This window comes from Salmo salar, chromosome 01 (genome assembly GCF_965601325.2).
Source record: "Salmo salar chromosome 01, fSalSal1, whole genome shotgun sequence".
Classification (NCBI taxonomy): domain Eukaryota; kingdom Metazoa; phylum Chordata; class Actinopteri; order Salmoniformes; family Salmonidae; genus Salmo; species Salmo salar.
In genome coordinates this window covers 129,517,168-129,542,501 of record NC_138291.1, presented here as the reverse complement: position 1 = coordinate 129,542,501, position 25,334 = coordinate 129,517,168, and the positions used below count along the sequence as shown (strand labels likewise).

General features: G+C 45.6%; 1 protein-coding gene across 13 annotated transcripts in view; it reads right to left on the bottom strand.

The window, feature by feature from the left end:
- LOC106584643 (ankyrin-3) overlaps positions 1-25,334 on the bottom strand; it is a 112,037-nt gene that overhangs the window by 14,375 nt on the left and 72,328 nt on the right. For 10 of the 13 annotated variants that reach the window (XM_082978797.1, XM_082978798.1, XM_082978799.1 and 7 more), the window contains 4 exons: positions 24,930-25,004; positions 23,887-24,018; positions 8,181-8,324; positions 3,089-3,866 (listed from right to left, as the gene is read on the bottom strand). In XM_082978797.1, the coding sequence (XP_082834923.1) occupies positions 3,089-3,866; positions 8,181-8,324; positions 23,887-24,018; positions 24,930-25,004 (1,129 nt within the window). Of the gene's footprint in view, positions 1-830; positions 1,765-3,088; positions 3,867-8,169; positions 8,325-23,886; positions 24,019-24,929; positions 25,005-25,334 lie in introns of those variants that run through there. The other 3 variants (XR_014395077.1, XM_082978795.1, XM_082978796.1) reach the window with 3 other exon arrangements.

Here is a 25,334-nt window from a genome sequence, read left to right as displayed (position 1 = left end):
TGGGTAGGATTAGTAACCAGATTAAATCGGGTACATTTTTTTATCCAGACGTGCAAATGCTGCCCCCTAGCCCTAACAGGTTTTAAGCCAATTTTCAATGCTATTTGTGATACAATTTTGCCATTTCAAATCAAATCAAATTTTATTCGTGACATGCACCAAATACAGTGAAAAGCTGACTAACAAGCCCTTAACCAACAACGCAGTTCCAGATTTATTATCTACACCATGTCATTTGTCTGTGCGTATTATTTACTGGTGTCGTGACGTTGTATTAGTTAATGTGACGACTGTTGCTCATCGAATGATTAACGGTTTATAATTGCATGATTAAATGAATTAAGCGATGAATCAAGCAATTATTAACTCATCAACCTGGGGCACCATGGGAACAGTATTTTGATTGAGTTTCTATTTCCCAAATTAACTCAAAGGATATCAGAATATCGATTTTACAACAGTCGCTAAATTAATCAATTTCCTCTACAGTCTCATTCTGAACGTCGCATAATCCGGGAATCTGCACGGACCCGGGCTTCACCAATGAGTTTACCACACCAATCTTAGTTGATTATTTATTTACTAGCAAGCTAAAATGATGATAAAATTACACATGCACAAAACACAGTCTAGATATTGATTAGGACTTAGTATAACGGGCCAACACACTATGGCGCGTGTTACCCAAAATGGGGATTTAAAAGAGAGAGAAATCAAGAAAGTACACGAGAGAAATATACATTTGGGTTCATTTGTCAGCCATGCTTATTTAAACCTAGCCTTGCCCCGAACTGCCGCTCTTATGGGTCAGAATATAATGATGTAATTACGTGTTGGAGGTCTCAGGTGGGAAGCTCCGCGTGTGTCGTTTAGGCTTCTCAATGACGCACTTCTCCGGCGCAACTCTCTGGTTGTCCTCACGATGTCAGTGTCCTTCTTGGCTAAGTGGTCTGATCCCTCGCCCTTGATCTGAAAGGGGTCTTCTGAGGACAGACAGCTCTGTAGCTCAGAGCTCACAGCTTCGGACTCGAACGGTGTATATACCACGATTCAATGGAGAGTGTGGTTCGGCTTGAATTCACCCGCTTAGACACAGCTACTCGTCCGTAGCTCGTGTAGAAAAAGATTTCTTTGTCTTCAACCTTGTGTTTCGTTTTGGCGTTCGTTGACTTTGTTGGACCTTAGCTTCAGCTTGGGGTCACTTAGTCTCCTATGTTAATTCTTCACTCTCCTGCCTTATACCCTTGGGTCAGAAGTGGGCGTAACCGCCTTTAGGGCAATTCTCTGGGCGGACCAAGTTAAGGGGCAAGGCCTAGATTTGACTAAAATCCTATTTTAGACACTACCTTCACATCTCATCTTTACCAAAACATTCTCTTTGATTTGGATATTTTCCACACAACGTACAATGTATAAACATCAGGCATATACTGGGAAAACTCTTAAAGGTACAATGTTTTCATAATAACGTCATCTCTTAACCTTTAATAACAATTCAAAAGTTACATACATTTTCATATTCCACCTCTCGTCATGACCACCGTTGTGGCTGACGGAAACCATTGTTCCAAAGTCCCTTTATTGCATGTTTAATGTTCTGAGGCCAGAATTCCATTGTGAGGACAAAGGAATTTCTCTGTGGCCTAAGGTTTATTATGGCGTGAGGGGTCATAAAACCCCCACATCTTCAGACCCCTAGATCTCTCCTCCTCTGTTGGGGTTTTGGGAGATAATCTGTTGGGTGGTGGTCTCCTGTACCCTGACCTGATCAGGACAGTCATGACACTGGTTATGCTATATTTATTTTTAATATTTAATTTTATTTAACCTTTTTTAACTAGGCAAGTCAGTTAAGAACAAATTGTTATTCATAATGACGGGCTACCAAAAGGGCTTCTGCGGAGACGGGGGCTAGAATTAAACATTTAAATGTAGGACAAAACACACATCACAACACGAGAGACAACACAACACTACATAAAGAGAGACCTAAGACAACAACATAGGAAGGCAGCAACACATAACACAGCATGGTAGCAACACAACATGGTAGAAACACAACATGGCAGCAACACAGCATGGTAGCAACACAACATGGTAGACACACAGCATGGTAGCAACACAGCATGGTAGAAAAACAACATGGTAGCAACACAGCATGGTAGAAACACATGACAACACAGCATGGTAGAAACACAACATGGCAGAAGCACAACATGGCAGCAACACATGACAACACAGCATGGCAGAAGCACAACATGGTAGAAACACAGCATGGTAGCAACACATGACAACAACATGGTAGAAGCACAACATGACAACACAGCATGGTAGAAACACATGACAACAACATGGTAGCAGCAACACATGACAACACAGCATGGTAGAAACACAACATGGCAGCAACACAGCATGGTAGCAACACATGACAACACAGCATGGTAGAAACACAACATGGCAGCAACACATGACAACAACATGGTAGCAGCACAACATGACAACACAGCATGGTAGAAACACAACATGGCAGCAGCAACACATGACAACACAGCATGGTAGAATCACAACATGGTAGCAACACAGCATGGTAGCAACACATGACAACACAGCATGGTAGAAAACATGACAACAACATGGTAGAATACATGACAACAACATGGTAGCAGCACATGACAACACAGCATGGTAGCAACACAACATGACAACAACACAACATGGTACAAACATTTTTGGGCACAGACAACAGCAGAAAGGGCAAGAAGGTAGAGACAACAATACACCAACAATACATACCATACCAATACATACCATACCATCATTACCTAGATGGTAACAGTACCCACATCACGCGTATTGTAGTATATGTAGCTATATAGTTTAGGACTTAATTTGTAACTGCAGGCACACATTTCTGTAGCCTTATAAAAGCTTGTGTGCATGGTAGATAAAACGTAAATCATTGGTAAATCATGTAGCGATTGCCCATACTGAGGAAGAATTTAGGTTCAAGAGGGGGACCCACGGGAGGGAAAGCTAAGCTCCACCCCTGACAACATTATTCATGTTTAATAATGATATCAGATTCTACCTGGTGTCCTGGAGGTCGTTGCCCTCAGCACTCAGACTGCGGCCAGGTGTCGGGGGCTCCACGTTCACGCCGGACGTCTCACTATGCCAACCTGCAGGTGACGACATCACATCTTTGTCTGCCTGCTGCACCTGAGACAAGATGGCGTTTATCCTGTCCTCCGTCATATCCTCGTCCTCCGAGCCTTCCTCCAGCGCCATCTCCTCCAACAGAGACTTTAACTTCTCCTCACTCATCTCTCCCTCCTCTTCCTCTTCCCCGGGAGAACCAGACCCCCCCCCCAGGGCAGGTCTAAAGCCCAGGGTCTCTGATGGGTCTCCTCTGGCTCCAGCCAGCCACTCATCCTCCCTGACCACCCCCTGAGGAAGATCAATCTGACGTATCAGCATCCCCATGTCAACATCCTGATCAGCCTCCTCTCTCACCCCTGCCTCCCTGTCATGGGGCTTGTATGAGGCCACTGACTCTCTGCTAACCCCTGTGTCATTTTCAGTGGAGGTCACTTTAGGGCCTTCCTCGGGGCCCTCCCCGGGGCCCTGGGAGTCTAGCGGTCCTGAGGTGTCTTCCTCTACCACCATTGTGGGGGGTTGAGCATGGGAGGCGGGGCCTGGGGTGCTGGTGGTCTGGGTGAGTGACAAGTCACATGGTCTAGTGGGCGTTCTAGAGGGGGAGTCTAGGCCAGCGTCCTCGTCAAAGAAGTGGTCGCTGCTTAGCGGGGTAGGGGGCTGACAGATCAACCCTGTGGGGGTCTGAAGCTCCAGCTGGATGCTGCTGGAACCTGGATGAGATAACCACAACACAGTGGAGCTGAGATGGAGGGACACAACAACATGAAGACACTCAGCATGTACAGGAGGAAGGAGGGAGGAGGGAGGAAGGAGGAAGGAGGAGGGAGGAAGGAGGGAGGGAGGGAGGGAGGGAGGGAGGGAGGGAGGGAGGGAGGGAGGGAGGGAGGGAGGGAGGGAGGGAGGAGGAGGAGGAAGGAAGGAAGGAAGGAAGGAAGGAAGGAAGGAAGGAAGGAAGGAAGGAAGGAAGGAAGGAAGGAAGGAAGGAAGGAGGGAGGAGGAAGTAAGGAGGAAGGAAGGAAGGAAGGAGGAAGGAAGGAGTGCTATTCATATAATACTGTCACCTGCAGTTAATCACTGACTCTTATAACAGACAGGCAAGCTGTTAGCGCTCAGCCTAGCAGGTAGCAGTTAGGAAGGAGGACGGAGGGAGGAAGGAAGAAGAAGGAAGGAAGGAGGAAGGAAGGAGGAAGGAGGGAGGAAGGAAGGAGGAAGGAAGGAGGAAGTGCTATTCATATAATACTGTCACCTGCAGTTAATCACTGACTCTTATAACAGACAGACAAGCTGTTAGCGCTCAGCCTAGCAGGTAGCAGTTAGGAAGGAGGAAGGAAGGAGGAAGGAAGGAGTGCTGTTCATATAATACTGTCACCTGCAGATAATCACTGACTCCTATAACAGACAGGCAAGCTGTTAGCGCTCAGCCTAGCAGGTAGCCGTTAGGAAGGAGGACGGAGGGAGGAGGGAGGAAGGAGGAAGGAAGGCGGAAGGAGGGAGGAGGAAGGAAGGAGGAAGGAAGGAAGTGCTATTCATATAATACTGTCACCTGCAGATAATCACTGACTCTTATAACAGACAGGCAAGCTGTTAGCGCTCAGCCTAGCAGGTAGCAGTTAGCTAGCAGTTCTTTACATGGCTCATCTGCAAATGGCCTGTTGGACTACAGGCCTGGATATGACTGATAATGAGTTTAGTCAACAGGTAGAAATCTGTGATGTTAATCACATGGATACGTAAGTACAGAAGATGAGCAGTGAACCATAAGGGACTACATATAGACCTGTAGTTCCTATATACATAGCTAATATATAGGGGGGCGGGGCCTAAGGAGCGGGGTACGACAACAAGGAGACATGGTGAGGAAGAAGGGGTAGCAGCAAGAAATTTAGGAACTATCACAGATACTACTGTAAGGTCCCATGGACAGATCAGGAACTATCACAGATACTACTGTAAGGTCCTATAGACAGATCAGGAACTATCACAGATACTACTGTGAGGTCCTATAGACAGATCAGGGACTATCACAGATACTACTGTAAGGTCCTATAGACAGATCAGGAAATATCACAGATACTACTGTAAGGTCCTATAGACAGATCAGGAACTATCACAGATACTACTGTAAGGTCCTATAGACAGATCAGGGACTATCACAGATACTACTGTAAGGTCCCATGGACAGATCAGGAACTATCACAGATACTACTGTAAGGTCCTATAAACAGATCAGGAACTATCACAGATACTACTGTAAGGTTCTATAGACAGATCAGGAACTATCACAGATACTACTGTCCTATAGACAGATCAGGAACTATCACAGATACTACTGTAAGGTCCTATAGACAGATCAGGGACTATCACAGATACTACTGTCCTATAGACAGATCAGGGACTATCACAGATACTACTGTAAGGTCCTATAGACAGATCACAGATACTACTGTAAGGTCCTATAGACAGATCAGGGACTATCACAGATACTACTGTAAGGTCATATAGACAGATCAGGGACTATCACAGATACTACTGTAAGGTCCTATAGACAGATCAGGGACTATCACAGATACTACTGTCCTATAGACAGATCAGGGACTATCACAGATACTACTGTCCTATAGACAGATCAGGGACTATCACAGATACTACTGTAAGGTCCTATAGACAGATCAGGAACTATCACAGATACTACTGTAATGTCCTATAAACAGATCAGGGACTATCACAGATACTACTGTCCTATGGACAGATCAGGAACTATCACAGATACCACTGTCCTATAGACAGATCAGGAACTATCACAGATACTACTGTAAGGTCCTATAGACAGATCAGGGACTATCACAGATACTACTGTCCTATAGACAGATCAGGAACTATCACAGATACTACTGTAAGGTCCTATAGACAGATCAGGGACTATCACAGATACTACTGTAAGGTCCTATAGACAGATCAGGAACTATCACAGATACTACTGTAAGGTCCCCTGGACAGATCAGGGATTATCACAGATACTACTGTCCTATAGACAGATCAGGAACTATCACAGATACTACTGTAAGGTCCTATAGACAGATCAGGGACTATCACAGATACTACTGTCCTATAGACAGATCAGGAACTATCACAGATACTACTGTAAGGTCCTATAGACAGATCACAGATACTACTGTAAGGTCCTATAGACAGATGAAAAGACAAACAAACTGTTAGTCAGACAAGACTTGGGTGAAAGTGAATGAAAATTAATGGATGAAAATTCGTGACTGAAACTTCTATGTTTATGTAGCTGCAGTTGAGAAAGAGCGCTACAGCCAGAGCCTAACGGCTAGCGTTGTTAGCTTCACATTAGCCTAGCATTGCTAGCTTAACGTTGTTAGCCTAGTATTGCTTGGCTAGCATTGTTAGCCTAGTATTAGTCTAGCGTTGTTAGCCTAGTATTGCTTGGCTAGCATTGTTAGCCTAGTATTAGCCTAGCGTTGTTAGCCTAGTATTGCTTGGCTAGCATTGTTAGCCTAGCATTAGCCTAGCGTTGTTAGCCTAGTGTTATTAGCAGAACTACTAAGACTGAGGGAGCAGCCACACAAGGCTATAGCAGAGCTGCCAACAGTCCAGTTAGGTACTGTATGTTAAGTTTGTTAACAGTACAGTATGTTGGCTGGGGGGTGAGAGCACAGCGGAGGGTGTCAGCACGGAGGGAGGGGCAGGTAGCAGGTTAGCAGGGGGAGGCTAGGTGGTCTGGTTCAGCAGAGTTAGAAGCAAGATAACTGCAGGGTAGGAAGGCTCAGAGAAACCAGAGGCACTAACTAACAGCCCTATAACAAGCAGAGGTCCCTTAAAGCCACAGCCATGCTGTCAGAACAGAAATGTTAGCAGTACCACAACACACCGCTATCTAACAGAACAGGACAGGGTTAGTACTACAATACACCACAACAGACAGGAACCATTTGCCATATAAATTGGTTAACATAATAATGTTTTCATGTACTTGACAATCAAATTGTGAATTAAATATTATTAGGCGAGAAATGTGACAAATGTAGTGTGTTAAACATTACTGTATTTTTTCCAATCAGTACACACACACACCATAACTATTATAGAACAAATACCAACCAAATCTTTAACCCAACTGAATGAAATAAACATTGCTCTCATGGTCAAATGAAGAACATAGATCAGATAGGTGAGTTGTGATTCCTCAGAGGCGTATTACTACTGTAAACAACATGAAATACAGTCACACATACAGTAGTAGAGTTGTAATGGCCCCTGACAGGGTTCACACACGCCAATGTTGGAAAAGTATCAGTGTTGATTGATTTCAGGGGGCATTATATATAAAATATACATTTAAAATCAACATCTGATTTGTCATCATCATGTTCAGATTGTGTCTAGTTCGACTCGTTTAGCCTGATTGGCTCTACGTTTGACTCGTTTAGCCTGATTGGCTCTACGTTCGACTAGTCTAGCCTGATTGGCTCTACGTTCGGCTAGTTTAGCCTGATTGGCTCTACGTTCGACTAGTTTACCTGATTGGCTCTACGTTCGGCTAGTTTAGCCTGATTGGCTCTACGTTCGATTCATTTAGCCTGGTTGGCTCTACGTTCGGCTAGTTTAGCCTGATTGGCTCTACGTTCGGCTAGTTTAGCCTGATTGGCTCTACGTTCGATTCATATAGCCTGATTGGCTCTACGTTCGATTCATTTAGCCGGATTGGCTCTACGTTCGGCTAGTTTAGCCTGGATTGGCTCTACTTTCGGCTAGTTTAGCCTGGATTGGCTCTACGTTCGGCTAGTTTAGCCTGATTGGCTCTACGTTCGGCTAGTTTAGCCTGATTGGCTCTACGTTCGACTAGTTTAGCCTGATTGGCTCTACGTTTGACTAGTTTAGACTGGCTGGTTCTGTAAGAAGGAGAGGTAAAGAGAGAGACAGAGTTCAGCTAGTTTAGCCTGGCTGTAAGAAGGAGAGGTAAAGAGAGAGACAGAGTTCAGCTAGATGGGGCTAAACTTTACCATTACACTGATCCAGGGTAACTGCGTTATCATCAGCAAAACATCTTGTGCCTGAAATGTTACCATAGTCAAATATTGGCCCTTCCAGCAATGTCACAATATCCATCCGATTGATCTTAGTCAGGACCTCTGTAAGGGAATCCGCTAAAGTGAGACAGAAACAGACACACTGGTTAATACACTACATACAGCAACACACAACAGTATTAAAACATACTGATCACATTAAAGCTACTTTCTACCCACGTTCTAAACAACACAACAGTATTAAAACATACTGATCACATAAAAGCTACTTCCTACTCACGTTCTAAACAACACAACAGTATTAAAACATACCAATCACATTAAAGCTACTTCCTACCCACGTTCTAAACAACACAACAGTATTAAAACATACTGATCACATTAAAGCTACTTCCTACCCACGTTCTAAACAACACAACAGTATTAAAACATACTGATCACATTAAAGCTACTTTCTACCCACGTTCTAAACAACACAACAGTATTAAAACATACTGATCACATTAAAGCTACTTCCTACCCACGTTCTAAACAACACAACAGTATTAAAACATTGTTTCATGAGCTGAAATAAAAGTTCCCAGAAATGTTCCATACACACAGAAAGCTTTTTTTTTTTTTGTAGTGTAATGACCTGAGACAACTCTGTGTAGTGTAATGACCTGAGACATCTCTGTGTAGTATAATGACCTGAGACAGCTCTGTGTAGTGTAATGACCTGAGACAGCTCTGTGTAGTGTAATGACCTGAGACAGCTCTGTGAAGAGTAATGACCTGAGACAGCTCTGAGTAGTGTAATGACCTGAGACAGCTCTGTGTAGAGTAATGACCTGAGACAGCTCTGTGTAGAGTAATGACCTGAGACAGCTCTGTGTAGTGTAATGCCCTGAGACAGCTCTGTGTAGTGTAATGACCTGAGACAGCTCTGTGTAGTGTAATGACCTGAGACAGCTCTGTGTAGTGTAATGACCTGAGACAGCTCTGTGTAGTGTAATGACCTGAGACATCTCTGTGTAGTATAATGACCTGAGACAGCTCTGTGTAGTGTAATGACCTGAGACAGCTCTGTGTAGTGTAATGACCTGAGACAGCTCTGTGAAGAGTAATGACCTGAGACAGCTCTGAGTAGTGTAATGACCTGAGACAGCTCTGTGTAGAGTAATGACCTGAGACAGCTCTGTGTAGAGTAATGACCTGAGACAGCTCTGTGTAGTGTAATGCCCTGAGACAGCTCTGTGTAGTGTAATGACCTGAGACAGCTCTGTGTAGTGTAATTTTACATTTGCATTTTACATTTGAGTCATTTAGCAGACGCTCTTATCCAGAGCGACTTACAGTAGTGAATGCATACATTTCATACATGTTTTTTTTTTCTGTGCTGGCCCCCCGTGGGAATCGAACCCACAACCCTGGTGTTGCAAACACCATGCTCTACCAACTGAGCTACTGTGTAGTGTAATGACCTGAGACAGCTCTGTGTAGAGTAATGACCTAAGACAGCTCTGTGTAGAGAAATGGCCTGAGACAGCTCTGTGTAGAGTAATGACCTGAGACAGCTCTGTGTAGTGTAATGACCTGAGACAGCTCTGTGTAGAGTAATGACCTGAGACAGCTCTGTGTAGAGTAATGACCTGAGACAGCTCTGTGTAGAGTAATGACCTGAGACAGCTCTGTGCAGTGTAATGACCTGAGACAGCTCTGTGTAGTGTAATGACCTGAGACAGCTCTGTGTAGAGTAATGACCTGAGACAGCTCTGTGTAGTGTAATGACCTGAGTCTGTGTAGTGTAATGACCTGAGACAGCTCTGTGAAGTGTAATGACCTGAGACAGCTCTGTGTAGAGTAATGACCTGAGACAGCTCTGTGCAGTGTAATGACCTGAGACAGCTCTGTGTAGTGTAATGACCTGAGACAGCTCTGTGTAGAGTAATGACCTGAGACAGCAGCTCTGTGTAGTGTAATGACCTGAGTCTGTGTAGTGTAATGACCTGAGAAATCTCTGTGTAGTGTAATGACCTGAGACAGCTCTGTGTAGTGTAATGACCTGAGACAGCTCTGTGTAGAGTAATGACCGGAGACAGCTCTGTGGAGTGTAATGACCTGAGATAGCTCTGTGTAGAGTAATGACCTGAGACAGCTCTGTGTAATGTAATGACCTGAGACAGCTCTGTGTAGAGTAATGACCTGAGACAGCTCTGTGTAGTGTAATGACCTGAGTCTGTGTATTGTAATGACCTGAGACAGCTCTGTGTAGTGTAATGACCTGAGACAGCTCTGTGTAGTGTAATGACCTGAGACAGCTCTCTGTAGTGTAATGACCTGAGACAGCTCTCTGTAGTGTAATGACCTGAGACAGCTCTGTGTAGTGTAATGACCTGAGACAGCTCTGTGTAGAGTAATGACCTGAGACAGCTCTGTGTAGTGTAATGACCTGAGTCAGCTCTGTGTAGAGTAATGACCTGAGACAGCTCTGTGTAGTGTAATGACCTGAGACAGCTCTGTGTAGTGTAATGACCTGAGACAGCTCTGTGTAGTGTAATGACCTGAGAGAGCTCTGTGTAGAGTAATGACCTGAGACAGCTCTGTGTAGAGTAATGACCTGAGACAGCTCTGTGTAGAGTAATGACCTGAGACAGCTCTGTGCAATGTAATGACCTGAGACAGCTCTGTGAAGTGTAATGACCTGAGACAGCTCTGTGTTGAGTAATGACCTGAGACAGCTCTGTGCAGTGTAATGACCTGAGACAGCTCTGTGTAGTGTAATGACCTGAGACAGCTCTGTGAAGTGTAATGACCTGAGACAGCTCAGTGTAGTGTAATGACCTGAGAGAGCTCTGTGTAGAGTAATGACCTGAGACAGCTCTGTGTAGAGTAATGACCTGAGACAGCTCTGTGTAGAGTAATGACCTGAGACAGCTCTGTGCAATGTAATGACCTGAGACAGCTCTGTGTAGTGTAATGACCTGAGACAGCTCTGTGTAGAGCAATGACCTGAGACAGCTCTGTGTAGTGTAATGACCTGAGTCTGTGTAGTGTAATGACCTGAGACAGCTCTGTGAAGTGTAATGACCTGAGACAGCTCTGTGTTGAGTAATGACCTGAGACAGCTCTGTGCAGTGTAATGACCTGAGACAGCTCTGTGTAGTGTAATGACCTGAGACAGCTCTGTGAAGTGTAATGACCTGAGACAGCTCTGTGTAGAGTAATGACCTGAGACAGCTCTGTGCAGTGTAATGACCTGAGACAGCTCTGTGTAGTGTAATGACCTGAGACAGCTCTGTGTAGAGTAATGACCTGAGACAGCAGCTCTGTGTAGTGTAATGACCTGAGTCTGTGTAGTGTAATGACCTGAGACAGCTCTGTGTAGTGTAATGACCTGAGACAGCTCTGTGTAGAGTAATGACCGGAGACAGCTCTGTGGAGTGTAATGACCTGAGATAGCTCTGTGTAGAGTAATGACCTGAGACAGCTCTGTGTAATGTAATGACCTGAGACAGCTCTGTGTAGAGTAATGACCTGAGACAGCTCTGTGTAGTGTAATGACCTGAGTCTGTGTATTGTAATGACCTGAGACAGCTCTGTGTAGTGTAATGACCTGAGACAGCTCTGTGTAGTGTAATGACCTGAGACAGCTCTCTGTAGTGTAATGACCTGAGACAGCTCTCTGTAGTGTAATGACCTGAGACAGCTCTGTGTAGTGTAATGACCTGAGACAGCTCTGTGTAGAGTAATGACCTGAGACAGCTCTGTGTAGTGTAATGACCTGAGTCAGCTCTGTGTAGAGTAATGACCTGAGACAGCTCTGTGTAGTGTAATGACCTGAGACAGCTCTGTGTAGTGTAATGACCTGAGACAGCTCTGTGTAGTGTAATGACCTGAGAGAGCTCTGTGTAGAGTAATGACCTGAGACAGCTCTGTGTAGAGTAATGACCTGAGACAGCTCTGTGTAGAGTAATGACCTGAGACAGCTCTGTGCAATGTAATGACCTGAGACAGCTCTGTGAAGTGTAATGACCTGAGACAGCTCTGTGTTGAGTAATGACCTGAGACAGCTCTGTGCAGTGTAATGACCTGAGACAGCTCTGTGTAGTGTAATGACCTGAGACAGCTCTGTGAAGTGTAATGACCTGAGACAGCTCAGTGTAGTGTAATGACCTGAGAGAGCTCTGTGTAGAGTAATGACCTGAGACAGCTCTGTGTAGAGTAATGACCTGAGACAGCTCTGTGTAGAGTAATGACCTGAGACAGCTCTGTGCAATGTAATGACCTGAGACAGCTCTGTGTAGTGTAATGACCTGAGACAGCTCTGTGTAGAGCAATGACCTGAGACAGCTCTGTGTAGTGTAATGACCTGAGTCTGTGTAGTGTAATGACCTGAGACAGCTCTGTGAAGTGTAATGACCTGAGACAGCTCTGTGTTGAGTAATGACCTGAGACAGCTCTGTGCAGTGTAATGACCTGAGACAGCTCTGTGTAGTGTAATGACCTGAGACAGCTCTGTGAAGTGTAATGACCTGAGACAGCTCTGTGTAGAGTAATGACCTGAGACAGCTCTGTGCAGTGTAATGACCTGAGACAGCTCTGTGTAGTGTAATGACCTGAGACAGCTCTGTGTAGAGTAATGACCTGAGACAGCAGCTCTGTGTAGTGTAATGACCTGAGTCTGTGTAGTGTAATGACCTGAGACAGCTCTGTGTAGTGTAATGACCTGAGACAGCTCTGTGTAGAGTAATGACCGGAGACAGCTCTGTGGAGTGTAATGACCTGAGATAGCTCTGTGTAGAGTAATGACCTGAGACAGCTCTGTGTAATGTAATGACCTGAGACAGCTCTGTGTAGAGTAATGACCTGAGACAGCTCTGTGTAGTGTAATGACCTGAGACAGCTCTGTGTAGTGTAATGACCTGAGACAGCTCTGTGTAGAGTAATGACCTGAGACAGCAGCTCTGTGTAGTGTAATGACCTGAGTCTGTGTAGTGTAATGACCTGAGACAGCTCTGTGTAGTGTAATGACCTGAGACAGCTCTGTGTAGAGTAATGACCGGAGACAGCTCTGTGGAGTGTAATGACCTGAGATAGCTCTGTGTAGAGTAATGACCTGAGACAGCTCTGTGTAATGTAATGACCTGAGACAGCTCTGTGTAGAGTAATGACCTGAGACAGCTCTGTGTAGTGTAATGACCTGAGTCTGTGTATTGTAATGACCTGAGACAGCTCTGTGTAGTGTAATGACCTGAGACAGCTCTGTGTAGTGTAATGACCTGAGACAGCTCTCTGTAGTGTAATGACCTGAGACAGCTCTCTGTAGGTTAATGACCTGAGACAGCTCTGTGTAGTGTAATGACCTGAGACAGCTCTGTGTAGAGTAATGACCTGAGACAGCTCTGTGTAGTGTAATGACCTGAGTCAGCTCTGTGTAGAGTAATGACCTGAGACAGCTCTGTGTAGTGTAATGACCTGAGACAGCTCTGTGTAGTGTAATGACCTGAGACAGCTCTGTGTAGTGTAATGACCTGAGAGAGCTCTGTGTAGAGTAATGACCTGAGACAGCTCTGTGTAGAGTAATGACCTGAGACAGCTCTGTGTAGAGTAATGACCTGAGACAGCTCTGTGCAATGTAATGACCTGAGACAGCTCTGTGTAGTGTAATGACCTGAGACAGCTCTGTGTAGAGCAATGACCTGAGACAGCTCTGTGTAGTGTAATGACCTGAGTCTGTGTAGTGTAATGACCTGAGACAGCTCTGTGAAGTGTAATGACCTGAGACAGCTCTGTGTTGAGTAATGACCTGAGACAGCTCTGTGTAGTGTAATGACCTGAGACAGCTCTGTGTAGAGTAATGACCTGAGACAGCTCTGTGTAGTGTAATGACCTGAGACAGCTCTGTGTAATGACCTGAGACAGCTCTGTGTAGTGTAATGACCTGAGACAGCTCTGTGTAGTGTAATGACCTGAGACAGCTCTGTGTAGAGTAATGACCGGAGACAGCTCTGTGGAGTGTAATGACCTGAGATAGCTCTGTGTAGAGTAATGACCTGAGACAGCTCTGTGTAATGTAATGACCTGAGACAGCTCTGTGTAGAGTAATGACCTGAGACAGCTCTGTGTAGTGTAATGACCTGAGTCTGTGTATTGTAATGACTTGAGACAGCTCTGTGTAGTGTAATGACCTAAGACAGCTCTGTGTAGTGTAATGACCTGAGACAGCTCTGTGTAGTGTAATGACCTGAGACAGCTCTGTGTAGTGTAATGACCTGAGACAGCTCTGTGTAGAGTAATGACCTGAGACAGCTCTGTGTAGTGTAATGACCTGAGTCAGCTCTGTGTAGAGTAATGACCTGAGACAGCTCTGTGTAGTGTAATGACCTGAGTCTGTGTAGTGTAATGACCTGAGACAGCTCTGTGTAGTGTAATGACCTGAGTCAGCTCTGTGTAGTGTAATGACCTGAGACAGCTCTGTGTAGAGTAATTACCGGAGACAGCTCTGTGGAGTGTAATGACCTGAGATAGCTCTGTGTAGAGTAATGACCTGAGACAGCTCTGTGTAGTGTAATGACCTGAGTCTGTGTATTGTAATGACCTGAGACAGCTCTGTGTAGTGTAATGACCTGAGAGAGCTCTGTGTAGTGTAATGACCTGAGACAGCTCTCTGTAGTGTAATGACCTGAGACAGCTCTCTGTAGTGTAATGACCTGAGACAGCTCTGTGTAGTGTAATGACCTGAGACAGCTCTGTGTAGAGTAATGACCTGAGACAGCTCTGTGTAGTGTAATGACCTGAGTCAGCTCTGTGTAGAGTAATGACCTGAGACAGCTCTGTGTAGTGTAATGACCTGAGACAGCTCTGTGTAGTGTAATGACCTGAGACAGCTCTGTGTAGTGTAATGACCTGAGAGAGCTCTGTGTAGAGTAATGACCTGAGACAGCTCTGTGTAGAGTAATGACCTGAGACAGCTCTGTGTAGAGTAATGACCTGAGACAGCTCTGTGCAATGTAATGACCTGAGACAGCTCTGTGTAGTGTAATGACCTGAGACAGCTCTGTGTAGAGCAATGACCTGAGACAGCTCTGTGTAGTGTAATGACCTGAGTCTGTGTAGTGTAATGACCTGAGACAGCTCTGTGAAGTGTAATGACCTGAGACAGCTCTGTGTTGAGTAATGACTTGAGACAGCTCTGTGCAGTGTAATGACCTGAGACAGTCTGTGTAGTGTAATGACCTGAGACAGCTCTGTGTAGTTTAATGACCTGAGACAGCTCTGTGTAGTGTAATGACCTGAGACAGCTCTGTGTAGAGTAATGACCGGAGACAGCTCTGTGGAGTGTAATGACCTGAGATAGCTCTGTGTAGAGTAATGACCTGAGACAGCTCTGTGTAGAGCAATGACCTGAGACAGCTCTGTGTAGTGTAATGACCTGAGTCTGTGTAGTGTAATGACCTGAGACAGCTCTGTGAAGTGTAATGACCTGAGACAGTTCTTTGTTGAGTAATGACCTGAGACATCTCTGTGCAGTGTAATGACCTGAGACAGCTCTGTGTAGTGTAATGACCTGAGACAGCTCTGTGTAATGACCTGAGACAGCTCTGTGTAGTGTAATGACCTGAGACAGCTCTGTGTAGTGTAATGACCTGAGACAGCTCTGTGTAGAGTAATGACCGGAGACAGCTCTGTGTAATGTAATGACCTGAGACAGCTCTGTGTAGAGTAATGACCTGAGACAGCTCTGTGTAGTGTAATGACCTGAGTCTGTGTATTGTAATGACCTGAGACAGCTCTGTGTAGTGTAATGACCTAAGACAGCTCTGTGTAGTGTAATGACCTGAGACAGCTCTGTGTAGTGTAATGACCTGAGACAGCTCTGTGTAGTGTAATGACCTGAGACAGCTCTGTGTAGAGTAATGACCTGAGACAGCTCTGTGTAGTGTAGTGAGCTGAGTCAGCTCTGTGTAGAGTAATGACCTGAGACAGCTCTGTGTAGTGTAATGACCTGAGTCTGTGTAGTGTAATGACCTGAGACAGCTCTGTGTAGTGTAATGACCTGAGACAGCTCTGTGTAGTGTAATGACCTGAGACAGCTCTGTGTAGAGTAATGACCGGAGACAGCTCTGTGGAGTGTAATGACCTGAGATAGCTCTGTGTAGAGTAATGACCTGAGACAGCTCTGTGTAATGTAATGACCTGAGACAGCTCTGTGTAGAGTAATGACCTGAGACAGCTCTGTGTAGTGTAATTACCTGAGTCTGTGTATTGTAATGACCTGAGACAGCTCTGTGTAGTGTAATGACCTGAGACAGCTCTGTGTAGTGTAATGACCTGAGACAGCTCTGTGTAGTGTAATGACCTGAGACAGCTCTCTGTAGTGTAATGACCTGACACAGCGCTGTGTAGAGTAATGACCTGAGACAGCTCTGTGTAGTGTAATGACCTGAGACAGCTCTGTGTAGAGTAATGACCAGAGACAGCTCTGTGTAGTGTAATGACCTGAGACAGCTCTGTGTAGTGTAATGACCTGAGACAGCTCTGTGTTGAGTAATGACCTGAGACAACTCTGTGTAGAGTAATGACCTGAGACAGCTCTGTGTAGTGTAATGACCTGAGACAGCTCTGTGTAGAGTAATGACCTGAGACAGCTCTGTGTAGTGTAATGACTTGAGACAGCTCTGTGTAGTGTAATGACCTGAGACAGCTCTGTGTAGTGTAATGACCTGAGACAGCTCTGTGTAGTGTAATGACCTGAGACAGCTCTGTGTAGAGTAATGACCTGAGACAGCTCTGTGTATTGTAATGACCTGAGACAGCTCTGTGTAGAGTAATGACCTGAGACAGCTCTGTGTAGAGTAATGACCTGAGACAGCTCTGTGTAGTGTAATGACCTGAGACAGCTCTGTGTAGAGTAATGACCTGAGACAGCTCTGTGTAGAGTAATGACCTGAGACAGCTCTGTGTAGAGTAATGATCTGAGACAGCTTTGTGTAGTGTAATGACCAGAGACAGCTCTGTGTAGAGTAATGACCTGAGACAGCTCTGTGTAGATTAATGACCTGAGACAGCTCTGTGTAGAGTAGTGACCTGAGACAGCTCTGTGTAGTGTAATGACCTGAGACAGCTCTGTGTAGTGTAATGACCTGAGACAGCTCTGTGTAGAGTAATGAGCTGAGACAGCTCTGTGTAGTGTAATGACCTGAGACAGCTCTGTGTAATGACCTGAGACAGCTCTGTGTAGAGCAATGACCTGAGACAGCTCTGTGTAGTGTAATGACCTGAGACAGCTCTGTGTAGAGTAATGACCTGAGACAGCTCTGTGTAGTGTAATGACCTGAGACAGCTCTGTGTAGAGTAATGACCTGAGACAGCTCTGTGTAGAGCAATGATCTGAGACAGCTCTGTGTAGAGTAATGACCTGAGACAGCTCTGTGTAGTGCAATGACTTGAGACAGCTCTGTGTAGTGTAATGACCTGAGACAGCTCTGTGTAGTGTAATGACCTGAGACAGCTCTGTGTAGTGTAATGACCTGAGACAGCTCTGTGTAGAGTAATGACCTGAGACAGCTCTGTGTAGTGTAATGACCTGAGACAGCTCTGTGTAGTGTAATGACCTGAGACAGCTCTGTGTAGAGTAATGACCTGAGACAGCTCTGTGTAGAGTAATGATCTGAGACAGCTCTGTGTAGTGTAATGACCAGAGACAGCTCTGTGTATAGTAATGACCTGAGACAGCTCTGTGTAGATTAATGACCTGAGACAGCTCTTTGTAGAGTAGTGACCTGAGACAGCTCTGTGTAGTGTAATGACCTGAGACAGCTCTGTGTAGTGTAATGACCTGAGACAGCTCTGTGTAGAGTAATGAGCTGAGACAGCTCTGTGTAGTGTAATGACCTGAGACAGCTCTGTGTAGTGTAATGACCTGAGACAGCTCTGTGTAATGACCTGAGACAGCTCTGTGTAGAGCAATGACCTGAGACAGCTCTGTGTAGTGTAATGACCTGAGACAGCTCTGTGTAGAGTAATGACCTGAGACAGCTCTGTGTAGTGTAATGACCTGAGACAGCTCTGTGTAGAGTAATGACCTGAGACAGCTCTGTGTAGAGCAATGATCTGAGACAGCTCTGTGTAGTGTAATGACCAGAGACAGCTCTGTGTAGAGTAATGACCTGAGACAGCTCTGTGTAGTGTAATGACCTGAGACAGCTCTGTGTAGTGTAATGATCTGAGACAGCTCTGTGTAGTTTAATGACCAGAGACAGCTCTGTGTAGAGTAATGACCTGAGACAGCTCTGTGTAGATTAATGACCTGAGACAGCTCTGTGTAGAGTAGTGACCTGAGACAGCTCTGTGTAGTGTAATGACCTGAGACAGCTCTGTGTAGTGTAATGACCTGAGACAGCTCTGTGTAGAGTAATGAGCTGAGACAGTTCTGTGTAGTGTAATGACCTGAGACAGCTCTGTGTAATGACCTGAGACAGCTCTGTGTAGAGCATTGACCTGAGACAGCTCTGTGTAGTGTAATGACCTGAGACAGCTCTGTGTAGAGTAATGACCTGAGACAGCTCTGTGTAGTGTAATGACCTGAGACAGCTCTGTGTAGAGTAATGACCTGAGACAGCTCTGTGTAGAGCAATGATCTGAGACAGCTCTGTGTAGAGTAATGACCTGAGACAGCTCTGTGTAGTGCAATGACTTGAGACAGCTCTGTGTAGTGTAATGACCTAAAACAGCTCTGTGTAGTGTAATGACCTGAGACAGCTCTGTGTAGTGTATTGACCTGAGACAGCTCTGTGTAGAGTAATGACCTGAGACAGCTCTGTGTAGTGTAATGACCTGAGACAGCTCTGTGTAGTGTAATGACCTGAGACAGCTCTGTGTAGTGTAATGACCTGAGACAGCTCTGTGTAATGACCTGAGACAGCTCTGTGTAGAGCAATGACCTGAGACAGCTCTGTGTAGTGTAATGACCTGAGACAGCTCTGTGTAGAGTAATGACCTGAGACAGCTCTGTGTAGTGTAATGACCTGAGACAGCTCTGTGTAGAGTAATGACCTGAGACAGCTCTGTGTAGAGCAATGATCTGAGACAGCTCTGTGTAGTGTAATGACCAGAGACAGCTCTGTGTAGAGTAATGACCTGAGACAGCTCTGTGTAGTGTAATGACCTGAGACAGCTCTGTGTAGTGTAATGATCTGAGACAGCTCTGTGTAGTGTAATGACCAGAGACAGCTCTGTGTAGAGTAATGACCTGAGACAGCTCTGTGTAGATTAATGACCTGAGACAGCTCTGTGTAGAGTAGTGACCTGAGACAGCTCTGTGTAGTGTAATGACCTGAGACAGCTCTGTGTAGTGTAATGACCTGAGACAGCTCTGTGTAGAGTAATGAGCTGAGACAGTTCTGTGTAGTGTAATGACCTGAGACAGCTCTGTGTAATGACCTGAGACAGCTCTGTGTAGAGCATTGACCTGAGACAGCTCTGTGTAGTGTAATGACCTGAGACAGCTCTGTGTAGAGTAATGACCTGAGACAGCTCTGTGTAGTGTAATGACCTGAGACAGCTCTGTGTAGAGTAATGACCTGAGACAGCTCTGTGTAGAGCAATGATCTGAGACAGCTCTGTGTAGAGTAATGACCTGAGACAGCTCTGTGTAGTGCAATGACTTGAGACAGCTCTGTGTAGTGTAATGACCTGAGACAGCACTGTGTAGTGTAATGACCTGAGACAGCTCTGTGTAGTGTATTGACCTGAGACAGCTCTGTGTAGAGTAATGACCTGAGACAGCTCTGTGTAGTGTAATGACCTGAGACAGCTCTGTGTAGTGTAATGACCTGAGACAGCTCTGTGTAGAGTAATGACCTGAGACAGCTCTGTGTAGAGTAATGATCTGAGAGAGCTCTGTGTAGAGTAATGACCTGAGACAGCTCTGTGTAGAGTAATGACCTGAGACAGCTCTGTGTAGAGTAATGACCTGAGACAGCTCTGTGCAATGTAATGACCTGAGACAGCTCTGCGTAGTGTAATGACCTGAGACAGCTCTGTGTAGAGCAATGACATGAGACAGCTCTGTGTAGTGTAATGACCTGAGTCTGTGTAGTGTAATGACCTGAGACAGCTCTGTGAAGTGTAATGACCTGAGACAGCTCTGTGTTGAGTAATGACCTGAGACAGCTCTGTGCAGTGTAATGACCTGAGACAGCTCTGTGTAGTGTAATGACCTGAGACAGCTCTGTGTAGAGTAATGACCTGAGACAGCTCTGTGTAGTGTAATGACCTGAGTCTGTGTAGTGTAATGACCTGAGACAGCTCTGTGTAGTGTAATGACCTGAGACAGCTCTGTGTAGTGTAATGACCTGAGACAGCTCTGTGTAGAGTAATGACCTGAGACAGCTCTGTGTAGAGTAATGACCTGAGACAGCTCTGTGTAGTGTAATGACCTGAGACAGCTCTGTGTAATGACCTGAGACAGCACTGTGTAGAGCAATGACCTGAGACAGCTCTGTGTAGTGTAATGACCTGAGACAGCTCTCTGTAGTGTAATGACCTGAAAGAGCTATGTGTAGAGTAATGACCTGAGACAGCTCTGTGTAGAGTAATGACCTGAGACAGCTCTGTGTAGAGTAATGACCTGAGACAGCTCTGTGCAATGTAATGACCTGAGAGAGCTCTGTGTAGTGTAATGACCTGAGACAGCTCTGTGTAGAGCAATGACCTGAGACAGCTATGTGTAGTGTAATGACCTGAGACAGCTCTGTGTTGAGTAATGACCTGAGACAGCTCTGTGCAGTGTAATGACCTGAGACAGCTCTGTGTAGTGTAATGACCTGAGACAGCTCTGTGTAGAGTAATGACCTGACAGCTCTGTGTAGTGTAATGACCTGAGTCTGTGTAGTGTAATGACCTGAGACAGCTCTGTGTAGTGTAATGACCTGAGACAGCTCTGTGTAGTGTAATGACCTGAGACAGCTCTGTGTAGAGTAATGACCGGAGACAGCTCTGTGGAGTGTAATGACCTGAGATAGCTCTGTGTAGAGTAATGACCTGAGACAGCTCTGTGTAATGTAATGACCTGAGACAGCTCTGTGTAGAGTAATGACCTGAGACAGCTCTGTGTAGTGTAATGGCCTGAGTGTGTGTTTTGTAATGACCTGAGACAGCTCTGTGTAGTGTAATGACCTGAGACAGCTCTGTGTAGTGTAATGACCTGAGACAGCTCTGTGTAGTGTAATGACCTGAGACAGCTCTGTGTAGTGTAATGACCTGAGACAGCTCTCTGTAGTGTAATGACCTGAGACAGCTCTGTGTAGAGTAATGACCTGAGACAGCTCTGTGTAGTGTAATGACCTGAGACAGCTCTGTGTAGAGTAATGACCTGAGACAGCTCTGTGTAGTGTAATGACCTGAGACAGCTCTGTGTAGTGTAATGACCTGAGACAGCTCTGTGTTGAGTAATGACCTGAGACAACTCTGTGTAGAGTAATGACCTGAGACAGCTCTGTGTAGTGTAATGACCTGAGACAGCTCTGTGTAGAGTAATGACCTGAGACAGCTCTGTGTAGTGTAATGACTTGAGACAGCTCTGTGTAGTGTAATGACCTGAGACAGCTCTGTGTAGTGTAATGACCTGAGACAGCTCTGTGTAGAGTAATGACCTGAGACAGCTCTGTGTAGTGTAATGACCTGAGACAGCTCTGTGTAGAGTAATGACCTGAGACAGCTCTGTGTAGAGTAATGACCTGAGAAAGCTCTGTGTAGAGTAATGATCTGAGACAGCTCTGTGTAGTGTAATGACCAGAGACAGCTCTGTGTAGAGTAATGACCTGAGACAGCTCTGTGTAGATTAATGACCTGAGACAGCTCTGTGTAGAGTAGTGACCTGAGACAGCTCTGTGTAGTGTAATGACCTGAGACAGCTCTGTGTAGTGTAATGACCTGAGACAGCTCTGTGTACAGTAATGAGCTGAGACAGCTCTGTGTAGTGTAATGACCTGAGACAGCTCTGTGTAATGACCTGAGACAGCTCTGTGTAGAGTAATGACCTGAGACAGCTCTGTGTAGTGTAATGACCTGAGACAGCTCTGTGTAGTGTAATGACCTGAGACAGCTCTGTGTAGAGTAATGACCTGAGACAGCTCTGTGTAGTGTAATGACCTGAGACAGCTCTGTGTAGTGTAATGACCTGAGACAGCTCTGTGTAGAGTAATGACCTGAGACAGCTCTGTGTAGTGTAATGACCTGAGACAGCTCTGTGTAGTGTAATGACCTGAGACAGCTCTGTGTAGAGTGATGACCTGAGACAGCTCTGTGTAGTGTAATGACCAGAGACAGCTCTGTGTATAGTAATGACCTGAGACAGCTCTGTGTAGATTAATGACCTGAGACAGCTCTGTGTAGATTAATGACCTGAGACAGCTCTGTGTAGAGTAGTGACCTGAGACAGCTCTGTGTAGTGTAATGACCTGAGACAGCTCTGTGTAGTGTAATGACCTGAGACAGCTCTGTGTAGAGTAATGAGCTGAGACAGCTCTGTGTAGTGTAATGACCTGAGACAGCTCTGTGTAGTGTAATGACCTGAGACAGCTCTGTGTAGATTAATGACCTGAGACAGCTCTGTGTAGAGTAGTGACCTGAGACAGCTCTGTGTAGTGTAATGACCTGAGACAGCTCTGTGTAGTGTAATGACCTGAGACAGATCTGTGTAGAGTAATGAGCTGAGACAGTTCTGTGTAATGTAATGACCTGAGACAGCTCTGTGTAATGACCTGAGACAGCTCTGTGTAGAGCAATGACCTGAGACAGCTCAGTGTAGTGTAATGACCTGAGACAGCTCTGTGTAGAGTAATGCCCTGAGACAGCTCTGTGTAGTGTAATGACCTGAGACAGCTCTGTGTAGAGTAATGACCTGAGACAGCTCTGTGTAGAGCAATGATCTGAGACAGCTCTGTGTAGAGTAATGACCTGAGACAGCTCTGTGTAGTGCAATGACTTGAGACAGCTCTGTGTAGTGTAATGACCTGAGACAGCTCTGTGTAGTGTAATGACCTGAGACAGCTCTGTGTAGTGTAATGACCTGAGACAGCTCTGTGTAGAGTAATGACCTGAGACAGCTCTGTGTAGTGTAATGACCTGAGACAGCTCTGTGTAGTGTAATGACCTGAGACAGCTCTGTGTAGAGTAATGACCTGAGACAGCTCTGTGTAGTGTAATGACCAGAGACAGCTCTGTGTATAGTAATGACCTGAGACAGCTCTGTGTAGATTAATGACCTGAGACAGCTCTGTGTAGAGTAGTGACCTGAGACAGCTCTGTGTAGTGTAATGACCTGAGACAGCTCTGTGTAGTGTAATGACCTGAGACAGCTCTGTGTAGAGTAATGACCTGAGACAGCTCTGTGTAGAGTAATGATCTGAGACAGCTCTGTGTAGTGTAATGACCTGAGACAGCTCTGTGTAGATTAATGACCTGAGACAGCTCTGTGTAGAGTAGTGACCTGAGACAGCTCTGTGTAGTGTAATGACCTGAGACAGCTCTGTGTAGTGTAATGACCTGAGACAGCTCTGTGTAGAGTAATGACCTGAGACAGCTCTGTGTAGTGCCCTGTGCGGTGTTACTGTTACAGGGGTAATCTGTGTTTTCAGTAATGACTAGTTACATAGAACAAGTCTTCAGTTCACGGAGGAAATGGGATACCTACTTGTGGTATTTTTACCATCTCTGCTAACCCATTTCTTTAAAAGCATGAAACTCTGAGCGGTGAGAGAGTTGGGGTTATCCACACGGATGTGATTGATCTCATCTACAGAGAAATCCATTTCCCTGGCAAGCTCTGAAACAGAAACACATTAAATATGGATTAGACTACTCTCCTCCCTTTCCCCTCCTCTCCTGTCTTCATTTCCCTTTCTTTACCTCCTCTCCTCTCTTTTCCTCTCCTCTCCTGTCTTCATTTCCCTTTCTTTACCTCCTCTCCCCTCCTTTCCTCTCCTCTCCTCTCCTTTCCTCTCCTCTCTTTTCCTCTCCTCTCCTCTCTTTTCCTCTCCTCTCCTGTCTTCATTTCCCTTTCTTTACCTCCTCTCCTCTCTTTTCCTCTCCCCTCCTTTCCTCTCCTCTCCTGTCTTCATTTCCCTTTCTTTACCTTCTCTCCTCTCCTCCCTTTCCTCTCCTCTCGTCTTCATTTCCTTTTCTTTCCTCCCGTCCTCTCTTTTCCTCTCCTCTCCTCTCTTTAACTCTCCTTCCCTCTCCTCTACTCTCCTGTCTCTTCATTTCCTTTGCTTTTCTCTCCTCCCTCCCGTCCTCTCCCCCAGACAGACATGTGCGTAATGCCGCAGTGCAGGCAGGGAGGGGACTCTCCCCCAGACAGACATGTGCGTAATGCCGCAGTGCAGGCGGGGAGGGGAGCTGGGCACCCTGCCATGACACTCCCTTTCCCTCCTGATAATAATGACAGTCACCTCCAGATTGAACAGACTACCCAGCTCAGTCATCAACAGGAACACTGTGGTGTCACAATCTGAAATCTAATGTGGACCATTGATGTATTCTAGCCGTCTCCAGTCAGTGTGTGGGGTAATGGTGTGTGTGTAGCTGGTACGTTATGTAGAAGAGAGACTGCCATTCTACTGTCGTCCTCCAGTCAGCATGTGGGGTAATGGTGTGTGTGTGGCTGGTACGTTATGTAGAAGAGAGACTGCCATTCTACTGCCGTCCTCCAGGGGAGACCTGCTACCGTGTTCTTACCAGTCCAGCTCAGACCCAGGTGATCTGCCACTATGGCCATCCGTAGGTCAGTCCTCTCACAGGGGCTCTGAGGGCCTGGTGGGGGCAGACAACACCATGTTATCATCTCATCACTGTGTATTTAACAGAAACAGAACATACCTTTTCCTCGCCAGATTCTCCTCATCAATTCAGAGGTCTCTGGATATAGTAAGATCATAGTAAACGCTCTACATTTTGGAGTACCTGGCTGCACCTTTCCAAATAAGAAGCCAGATAGAAACAGGTAGAATTGTGAGGATCCAATGGCAAGACAAAGGCACGTAGACAGTTCCAGTAGCAGACCAGTATCTGTTGTTGAGTGGGTGTTAGGTATGTAACCAGCCAGTCTACCAGGCAATCAAATCATTACAGAAACAAAACCAC